The following is a 10,652-nucleotide window of genomic DNA, read 5'->3' on the forward strand; positions in this document are numbered from 1 at the left end:
GACAAATATAATAAATTAATAAAAGCAGAAGATCAGCTTTTCAGTAGAAGTCACTAGATGTGAAAAAAGCTACAAGTCTGGTTATTTAAAGACAAATAATTGGTATTGTCGCCAATATTTTTATTATAAGATTTTACTTTGTGATAAATTTGCCCTAATAATAAATAGAAAGTCTCCATCTACATCAAACACCTGTGCCAGGGGGACAAATTTGTAAACAAATTAGTAGAATTCTTGAACTGAAGTCAGGGGCCACAAATGGYCCCCGGGCCACACTTTGGACATCCCTGGTGTAAAGTGTCAGACCAAACATACTGTAGGTACCATGCAAAATAACATTTTTAAAACTGTTAACTACAATTTGTTGTCTTCCTGAAGTGTAGAATCGTTTGCGAGCGCAGTGGATATTGTGTGCAATTAACATGCGTGACGTCACCAGTGAAGGCCCCCATTCTGAACTATTACATCACAGTGTTTGCTACAGAACTGCCAAACAMGGTCTGGACTTACCAGCTAGTAAAATCTTATCTTGGTGGTCTTCATTCTCTTCTGGCTCTGTTTTAAGGCTGGATGGACAAGTCTTCTGTTGTTGTCAGATTTTARTTAAATTGTAAATAAAATGTTTATGCACGCTAGAAAATGGTAACCCCCTTAAACTGGAAYACCTGGAAGTCATGGGCAGGGCGTAAAGCATCTTAAAGGAACAGCAKCAATCTTGAGTCCAGTCCACTGAGGTCATTCCAGGAGGAGGTTTTAATGGACAAGAGTCAAGAGTWGGAGGGTGAACAAGTCAACCCGTTCTGTGCTGAAGATAGTAAAAAAAAAAACTTTAACTAGTGAACCTTGGGCATTAAAAGTTAACTAGTCTGTCTAAAACTATCAACTAGTGCAATTTGACCTTGCTAGTGAACTAGTCAACATTGCACACTAGTTGAGTTTACTAATTGAACACTTAGATTGCATTAGTCGACTACTTAATATGCAGGGTTTCCAACATTTAGTTAACTTTAATGACTGACGTTGACCAGTTGTCTACTATCAGAACAGCTAACCAAAAAAGTTAGCTTCACTAACTTATAAAAAAAATAGTTTTGCCAACACCAAACCTCCATCCATCATCCTCAGTTTTCCGAGTCTGGTCACGGGAGCAGCAGCTTCAGCAGGGAGGCCAAGACCTCTTTCAGCTCTTCTGGGAGGACTCCAGGGTGTTCCGAGGCCTGTCGAGAGACATCATGTCTCCAGCATGTCCTGGGTCTTCTTTGGGGTCTCCTCTAGGGAGACTTAACAGATGCCTGGACCACGTCAACTGGCTCTGCTCAACGTGGACGTGCASTCTTGTAGCTAAAGGTTCATGGCCGCAGGTGAGTGTAGGAACATAGACTGACACAGCTGAGCTCCCTCTTCACCACAATYCACCGGTACAGACTCTACAGAACTGCACCGAGCCGTGCATCTGTCTCATGCTCTGTTCTTCCTCCAACCAAGAACAAAACCCCCACAAGATGCTTGAACTCCTTCACTTGAGGCAGAACCTGACCACCAACCCAGAGAGAGCAATCCAGCCTTTTCTGAGGACCACGGACTCTGATTTGGAGACGCTGATGGCTGATCCTCATCTCACAATAATGCTTAACATGTTTAAAATAAAAATTAGCAGAAGCTAAATCTACCAGTTAATCGCTACAACTGGTCCTCATTCTGTATCACTGTCTCTTTCCTGCTGAAGACTGCTGGGACAGATACAAACCTGTTAGTTAGTGGTTAGTGGACTTACAGTTGGCAAAAACAGCTAATGGTTTTCAGAGTTAGTGGAAAGGCTAATCTGCTGTTTTGCTGTCAGCAGATTAGTGGAGCCACACTCACCATTGTCTAGTACCAAGTCAAAAAGCCCACAAGGTGGGACTTGTGGACTGCTAAGGTTGCTAAATTGTTGACTAGCATAACTTCTGCTCCAGCCATTCAGGCAAAAGTGCCATTAGTTGGCAAAAATGCTGCTAGGGATAAATACACAAAAGGTCAACAGATTAGTGGTCGTGCTAACATCCTGTATGCAGTCACACACCATCAGTAAAAGCAGAAAGGAACATGTTAATGGTTGTTTACCTAAGAAAACAGGAAGCTGTAAGAATTCGTGGAAAATTATTTATTTCAGACTGAAAACATGACATCGCAAAACAAACAAAAAAAATGTGTCCCTGTGTCGTCCACACTGAGAAACTCTGAGCTCCAACAATGCTCGGTGTTATTTACCCAACAACCGTTCATCCCTGGACTGGATGAAAAATAAAATAAAACCTGCGGGTGTGTTTTCTCTGAGCTGACGACCTGCTCAAACATCACAGCATGAGTTTCCAGACGTAGTCACAAGATACGCGAAACTAAACGTGCTGAATAAAAACAAAACTAGTTTGTTGACGTTTCTGAAATCARCACGAGTAGAAACAGTTGGTCCTCGGGTTCTGGGTGTCCTCTGAGTCTTTAATCCGACTCTGCCTCGGAGCTGGAGGGCGTGGACGCAGCCTCTTCCTCCTCTTCATCAGAGTCCTGAAAATCACAAAGAAATAAAAGGTTTAAWAATGAAGGAGTTTGAGTCACATTTTAAAGGGATTAAAGGGTTAAAGTTACCAGTGTTTCAACTTTACGCCACAGAATGTGAACTAACACATATTTACTGTTTAAATACAGCTTAAATGCTGGATAACAGCCGAAATTTATTAAAGAARCTGAAACTCAAGTTGTTAACGTGAAAGTTTTCACAGCAAAAGTTAAAATTAGCCAAAAGTTAAAATTAGCTAAAGTAAAGCTGAAAACTTAAATGTGCAAAAGCTAAAAGAAAAATCAACAAAAATAAAAACTCTATTAGGCAGAATCATAGCTAAATCAGCTAAAAGTATAATTAGCAAAACAAAAGCCAAAACCAGCAGAACAGTAGCTAAAAACTACAATTATTTACAGTAACTGTACCTAAATTTTAAAACAGTGTAACAGTAGATAGAAGTCAAAATTAGCAGAAGGTAAAATTAGCAAAACAAAAGCTAAAACCAGCGGAACAGTAACTAAAAACAACAATTTTATAACTGCAGCTAAAAGCTAAAACTAGCTCAAAAGTAGATGGAAGCCAAAATGAGCAAAATAGAAGCTAAAAGCTTTAATCTTTCAGAAAAGTAAATAAAAACTAAAATTAGCAGAGCCACAGCTAAAAGGTTAAATGAGCTAAAAACTATAATTATTTAACTAGCTAAATTCTTAAACGTTTCAACAGAAGATGGAAGCCAAAATTATTAGAACTGAAGCTTAAAAGCTGAAAATATCAGACTAACAAGTAAAAGCTAAAATTAGCAGAGCCACAGCTAAAAGCTGACCTTTTTCCTCTTGGCTTTGCTCTTGTGGTCGGAGTCGGAGGAACTGTCCTCGCTGGTCTCRATGAACTCTCGGCTCTTGAAGCTGTCGTTGCCTCCTCCCCGGTCCTTGTCCTTGTCTCCGCCGGCGGACTTCCTCTTCTTCTCGTCTTTTTTGCCTCCAGATTTCTTGCTCTCTCTGATGGTTGAAAACACGGGAAGAAAACAATAAGCAACGTGAACAAGACAAGCTTTATAAAGAGCTCCGTGTTTGTGTGGTGAGATTTACTTCTTGATGGCTGAAGACGATCCTCCGCCGCTCTCTTTGTACTCTCTCTTTGCTTTGTCGTACTGACGCTTCGCCTCTCCTGCTTTTGTTTCCCACTCCTGACAAAAGAAACCCAACAGTTTCAGCTGATTAAAATACGAGGCCCGCAGATTAAAACGATAATCCTGTTATTTGATGGAAGAAATGACCTCSTTGACGTGATGTTTTCAGACACTGGAATAAAAATGGATTGTAAAGTTTCAAAAGAAAGTCAGGATCTGGTCCTCACCTCCTTCTCGTCTTTGCCCAGCTGTCTCCACATCTCTCCGGCCTTCTTGGAGATGTCGGTGATGGAGATGCCCGGGTTCTCTGCCTTGATCCGCTCTCGGCTGGAGTTGAGCCAAAGCATGTAGGCGCTCATCGGCCTCTTCGGACCGCCGCTGTCCTTCTGCTTCTTCTGCTCGGAGAAAACAAACAGCTTTACAGGCTGAAAGAAAGAAAGAAAAAAGACGGCAGCTCTTTTTTTGGGGTTTAGTCTATCACCTCTTTGCGTGGTTTTCTTTCTTTCCTCTCCTTCACAACTTTGGCTTTTTTGGCCTTCTTCTTCTTGGCGCCCTCGTCGTCGCTCTCATCTCCTTCGTCGCTGCTGTCGCTCGCAGAGGCGTTGCTGTCGTACCTGATCGAAGGTGAGAGAGAGAGGGGAAAAGAGAAGGTGGAGGCAGAACTTTTATCTGAAATAAAACCAATGAAGTAATTCTGAGATTCTTACTCTTCTGCAATTTCATCGTCCTCCTCTCCTGGATTGAAGGACTCGTCTAAAAAGAAGACAAAGCTCAAGTTCAACCAAAAACATCATCTCATCAGGATTTTTTAAAATTATTTTGTATCCTGAACAGTTACTCACCGCTGCCACTTCCTTCCGACTCGTCGCTGTCGTTGCCCTCCTCCCTGATCTTGCCCTCAGCCTTCATCCTCTCCAGGTAGGCGTCGTGCTGGTCCTCGTCCGAGTCGCTGTACTCGTCGATCTTCCCCTTCATGCCCTGGAAGCACGCGGCACAGTCGCAAAACACCACATAATGATTAAACTTTAAAATGTATACGTACTGCTTACAAACCATGAGCCTCGAACAGAAAGCTGGTTTTAAATAAGTCAGAATGAAAAACCTCAATGAGCGGCGGACTTACCCAAAAAATACATTATCTATTGAAATTATTGTAATTTTAGGATTTAGTTGATTATAATATCTTACAGGTTACGTATAAGGCTCATAAATATATGTTGCCTTTAAAAAAATCCAATCAAAATTTGTTAAAGGGATCCCTGATTAGTTGTAACATTAGCCTTTATTTGATAAACATATATTTTAACTGTAAAATAAAGACTGTAAAAATACTGTTTAGTTTTTTTAATTTTTAAACAGCGCGTTGTTACAACAGCTAACAACAGAGACTGTGGAGAAGAATCTCATGTTTCTTTAGATTATTTTGAGTTTCTATCAAAGAGAGACGAAGAGTTAAAGTTTAAGTAAGATTGTTTCACTAAACAAAGACCAGAGTTTATTTTATTAAAGAGGTCCCCTTTGATGTCACTTCCTGTTTCACTTTGGCTGAGCCAAATCCAAAATAAATAGGCCAGTTATGAGACAAAAYGTGTAAAAATCATGTGTATTATGCCARTTTTCTTAAGAATAAAGATGTTTTCTTTGACTTTTTGTATTTGAARGATAGGCAYGTCACAGACACTTTAATGCTCAATTGTGATTCTTTTCGGTTCGTCGTTCACGTTATAATTTAARCGGGACTTCCTTCAGACTCCAGAGAGAGACGGGTGACATTTGCCTGGAGTTTGAACACAGCCTTAGCATTTATAAACTTGAAACATGAAACTCCGTTCACAATATTTTAAACCTTTTGCTTGTGAAACACATCGTTTTTCTTTATTTCCTCTTCCGGTTTGTTTGTATTTTTATCCCCCTCGTCCAGCAGACAGAAACGACCAGTTTGAGAAGCTGCCACTAAGATGCAGACAGGAAACTGAATGGCCTTAACACCAGCAAGACTTTGCAGCTCTCCGGCTGTTTCTCAGACAGACCAGGAGCTCAAACCTGTCAGCAGAGCCATYGGAGCTGAAGCGGCGTTCATGATGACAATATTGTTGAATTACAAAAACACCAGAAGCCCCCGAGGCGGCACATTAGTCAGCAAAACACACAGAGTTATCAGTCACACGCTGCAGTCCCACGATTAGACATTAATCTCTTCMGATTTGTCAGGTTCGACACCAAATCAAATCAGTAAATCAAACCAAGATCATCCCAAACTCTTCAGCAGAGCATGCGGCCAGAAATCACTCCACGCAGATTAAAACAAGAGCCTGACCCTCACACACACACACACAGCGGACGCCCAAGACCATACCCACCTTCTTCTACAAGGACACAAACACACACAGGAGAGACGCAACAAGGGTCAATATCCTGGATGGAAGTCCAACAAACCTGGAGTCAGGTTTCTGTTCTCAGTGATTACCTCTTTGAACCCTCGGTTCTTGATGTTGAGCTTCTTGGCGTTGACGAAGTCGAACAGCTTGCCGTACTCCTCCCTTAAAAAAGAAGAGGCGTGGGAAAATGGCGGCAGAACGTTTACGAGAACGCCGGCGTGGCGGCGCGAGTCGGCCCTACCTCTCGATGCTGCTGAAGGTGTACTGGTTCCCCTGCTTCGTCTCGATCTCGAAGTCGAAGGAGCGGGTGGTGGTGGTGCCTCGGGCRAAGTTCACGCAGGAGATCTCCTCGAAGCGCAGGTGGACGGGGGGCTTGTGCACGTAGATGAAGCCCCTCTCCAGAGGATAGAGGAGGCCTGAAGACGCCTTGTAGGAGCAGGTGATGCACTGAGCCCCGGAGTGGCTGAGCCGGGGATTCAAAGTTTAAATTTAAATMGAAAAAACTCAACTATTTATTGGACTTTAACGCTGAGGGACTTACCCTTGGAAGTTTCCGGGTACGGTGATCTTGCGGTTGACCAGGGCCTTCATCACCCTGCTGACCATCTCGTAAAGAGACCCCGACATGTTTTTACTGAGTTTGCCCTCAAAGCGACGCTCCACGTCCTCCCTGCGACAAAAACACATCAGCTGTAGGATCTCAAAGGCCACGCAGCAAACAGAGGAGCAGGAACAGCGCATGCTCTTGTTAAGCTCTTAAGCCCCAAGGGGTTTTCTTCAAGTTTTTTTTCTCAAAATACCATACCGAAATGTAACTGAGTGTATCTCTGCATTTATAAACTCTACTTAAATAATCTTGGTATCAAAATAAAGCAAACACTTGGGAAATTTCATCAAGCGTGTAAATTTTAAAACWGCTGCTGTGGTTTTAGAGATACTGGGGATGGAACAAATTTTTTTTCCACTCTCACCTGAACGATTTTTTCATTTGACAGTAAATAACCCATTTAAAACCATAATGAAGTAAACTAAAAACTCTTAGAAACCATAAATCATAACCATAAAAACCATAAATTTGCATGGGCCTCAAGAGGTTAAACACATAAAAACTATTTTAGCTCTTTGGCTCCCTCTAGTGGACACCATCCTTAATTTCCATCAGGTTTCACTCCATTTAAAATTCTCAACAGCCCGTAAAGTGAGGGCATCTTTTCTTTGGTACGAACTCGCTCATGTTGAGGGTGAGGTTGATGTCCTCTTCTTTGGAGAAGAGCAGGATGAGGAAGTGATACCGGGTCTGACCCTGTTTGATGGGAGGATCCAGGCTGATCTGAGACACACAAACAAAGACACAACCAGATGAGGAAACGAGAAAACCTGCAGGACAAGAACGAGCTTTTAGACGGAACAAGCTGCTGAATAAATAAACCCAAACAGGTGTCGACTCACCACAAAGAACATCTGTCTCTGGTCTTTATGTGGCAGCAGGAAGAGCCGGAGGACGGTGGTGTACGGGATTTTGTAGTCGAAGGTCTTACCGTGCAGGTGAAGAAACGTTGGGTAGATTCGGATGTCATATCTGAAAAAGAAGCCAAAGATTATGGGTTGCTAATTTAAAAACCTTGGGGACCAAATGAAAGTGTGAGACGGGCTCTCTTACCTTCCTCTGGGTGTGAGACACTGCAGCTCCTTGAAGATGCACACAGCGTCTCCTGTGGCCTGGATCACATCAGCCTTAGACAACACGTTCTGGGCGAACGCCTGAAGAGGGGAAAAATTAAAAAATGACATTAGACACGAGCCCACCAAGCAGCTCAGGAGGTCCGTTGCTCTCCCGCGCCCTCACCTCCACGGGGTCCTGTCGTTCGTCGGCCTGGCTGGGCGGCACGTAGAACCGGACCTCCATGAGGGAGACCTCCGTGTCGTCGTTCTGGTGGAACTCCAGGGTGACTTCGTTCTTCCCAGTGGCGCACTGCGACACGTTGGACAGAGGGATCTCGAACGCAGAGTTGTCGTTGATGTCGAACGAYAACAGCGGTCCTGTGAGGGAGGAACACGGGGGTCTCTAAAACATCTGGGCTTTTAACTCCTMATCTGACCCACAAATAGTCTGATGGATTTTTACCTGAGAACTTGGCGGTTCCCCAGTTCCAGCCCTTCACACACATGTCCTTCTCAGTCAGCTCCACCTTGTAGTTAGCTTTGAAAAACTCCGAAATCTTCTCCAGGTCCTGAAACATATTCAAGTTATAGTTATATAATGGATGTGAAGTCCAGACTTTCAGCTTTCATTTGAGGGAATACTCAGAGTTTAGCTCTTAATATGTGCCCCACTCTACTTTTAAAAGGGACCAAATTTAATTGGACAATTGACTCAAAGGATATTTTCCTTTGTTATGTCATTCTCAATTAAGCAGATAAAAGACCTGGAGTTTGTTGGAAGTGTGATGCTTGCATCTGGAAGATTTTGCTGAGAAGAAAACGTGGCAAAAGGAGCTCCTCATGCAGGTGAAACAAGCCRTCCTTAAGCTGCAAAATCCCAAAAATTTCTACAATATTAGGCTTGGCACTTCTACAGTTTGGTACATTCTGAGAAATAAAAACGCACTGGAGAACTCATCAATGCAAAAAGACCTGGATGTCCCCAGAAGACATCTGTGGTGGATGATGACAGAATAATCTCCACGGTGAAGAGAAACCCCTTCACAACAGCCAACCAAGTGAAYAACACTCTCCAGGAGGTAGAAGTATCAATATCCAAATCTACCAGAAAGAGAAGACTGCATGAAAGTAAATACAGAGGGTTCACTGCACGGTGCAAGACACTCATAAGCATCATATCTACCAGAACGATGGAAAGAAAAAAGTATGTTGAAGGTGTGTTACAGCTCATGATCCAAAGCATACCACATCATCAGTAAAACACAGAGTTTATTGATGATGTGACACAGGACAGAAGCAGCCGGATCAACTCTGAGGTATTCAGAGACAAACTGTGTCTCAAATGCAGCCAAACTAAATGCTCCATGTTTCATACTACAGATGGACAACGACCCAAAACATAAAGCCAAAGTAACCCAGGAGTTGATTAAAGCAAAGAAGTGGAAAAATCTTGAACGATCAAGTCAGTCACCTGATCTCAACCCAAATGAGCATTTCACTTGTTAAAGACTAAACTTCAGACAGAAAGGCCCACAAACAAACAGCAACTGAAAACCGCTGCAGTGAAGCCTGGCAGAGCATTAAAAAGGAGGAAACACAGCGTCTGGTGATGTCCATGAGTTCAAGACTTCAGGCAGTCATTGTCAACAAAGACTTTTCAACCAAGTACTAGAAATGAACATTTTCATTTACAATTATTTAATCTGTCCAATTACTTTTGAGCCTCTGAAATAAAGGGATTTTTTTATACACTATATTGATCCCCTGGTGGGGAAATTAAGTAATTTTTAAACATTGTGGATTGTGTTTAAACATGATTTATTTCCTCACATTTCTGTGCAACCATTTTGTTCAACCCACTGAATTAAAGCTGAGTCTGAACTTCAACWGCACCTTGTTAAAAACTTGTGGTAATGTACAGAACCATATTGTCGCTGGACCTAACTGTGTGTGTGTGTCTGTGTGTAAAACAGGGTCTGTAAATGAAACGCTGATGGCGGAGAATTAATCACGACGCGAGGAGAAACTCTGCCGCTCGGAAGCACAGGAGGTGAAACGTAATCAATCCGTAATCAAAGCGCTCCACATCGGCGCTGACAATCAGCCGGTTTATTTATCCTGCAGGCCTGCRGCTTTACAACCAGAGAGGACTCACACACAGCGACAAACACACATACACCCAGCAGTACGAACACATGTGGAAGTGATTGCGACGTGTGAGCCAGGCAGAATGAGACTCTGTGGGAAAGATAATTTACGCACCTGGATGTTTGCCTGATCGTAGCGCTGTTAAAGCCAGCTAGAGCTCAGAAAACCTGTAAATGTGTGTGCGTGTGTGTGTGTGTGTGTGTGTGTCTTCATCRGGACATTTGTTGACATGAACCGAGGACTTGTTGTGATTGGACAACATGTGAACAGATGTGTGAACACATAAGATCAGTGATCGAACTGTTTGTCGTCGTGTAGCTCGTTTAATAGTAATAAAGACAGAAACCATCTTTAACACACACTCATAGGGTTTTACTATCTTTGCGGGGACTTGCATTCATTTCTACAGCCTAACCTAATTTTGTTTTTCCCTTGTGTTGACCAGGCAAAATGTCCTCACAAGGTTATATGTGTCCACACCCATATATTCTTCCGTCTTTATATTTTTTATTGATTTCTATAGCCTTACCCTTAAATCAAATCAATCGTTTGATAAGAAAGCATGTTTCATTTCCGTTTCATTCATTTTATAAAACTGAGAAATGTAATTATATATATATATATAAATATAAGGGGTGCAACAATACATGTACCCGTATCAAACCGTACAATACAGTGCTTTAGGTTCAATACACACTTGTATCGAACAATAAAGATATTTAAAATTTACTTTATCAACTTGTTTTCTGAAGATGCTCTGTGTTGAAGGATCAGTGGATCTGTGTTCAACTACTCC

General features: G+C 42.3%; 1 protein-coding gene across 1 annotated transcript in view; it reads right to left on the bottom strand.

Moving 5' to 3' along the window:
- Window positions 1–2,128: 2,128 nt before the first annotated feature.
- The window catches only part of ssrp1a (structure specific recognition protein 1a), a 10,100-nt gene continuing 1,576 nt past the window's right edge, over window positions 2,129–10,652 (bottom strand). Inside the window, exons 3-18 of the mRNA XM_014003157.1 lie at window positions 8,172–8,277; window positions 7,893–8,086; window positions 7,707–7,807; window positions 7,496–7,625; window positions 7,273–7,376; window positions 6,588–6,716; window positions 6,288–6,509; window positions 6,136–6,208; window positions 6,029–6,034; window positions 4,511–4,646; window positions 4,376–4,421; window positions 4,150–4,282; window positions 3,896–4,063; window positions 3,628–3,725; window positions 3,363–3,537; window positions 2,129–2,544 (exon numbers count right to left, since the gene is read on the bottom strand). Of these exons, the coding sequence (XP_013858611.1) occupies window positions 2,479–2,544; window positions 3,363–3,537; window positions 3,628–3,725; window positions 3,896–4,063; window positions 4,150–4,282; window positions 4,376–4,421; window positions 4,511–4,646; window positions 6,029–6,034; window positions 6,136–6,208; window positions 6,288–6,509; window positions 6,588–6,716; window positions 7,273–7,376; window positions 7,496–7,625; window positions 7,707–7,807; window positions 7,893–8,086; window positions 8,172–8,277 (1,887 nt within the window). The 3' untranslated portion in view covers window positions 2,129–2,478. The remainder of the gene's footprint in view (window positions 2,545–3,362; window positions 3,538–3,627; window positions 3,726–3,895; window positions 4,064–4,149; window positions 4,283–4,375; window positions 4,422–4,510; window positions 4,647–6,028; window positions 6,035–6,135; window positions 6,209–6,287; window positions 6,510–6,587; window positions 6,717–7,272; window positions 7,377–7,495; window positions 7,626–7,706; window positions 7,808–7,892; window positions 8,087–8,171; window positions 8,278–10,652) is intronic.

This window comes from Austrofundulus limnaeus, unplaced genomic scaffold (genome assembly GCF_001266775.1).
Source record: "Austrofundulus limnaeus strain Quisiro unplaced genomic scaffold, Austrofundulus_limnaeus-1.0 Scaffold1, whole genome shotgun sequence".
Classification (NCBI taxonomy): Eukaryota; Metazoa; Chordata; class Actinopteri; order Cyprinodontiformes; family Rivulidae; genus Austrofundulus; species Austrofundulus limnaeus.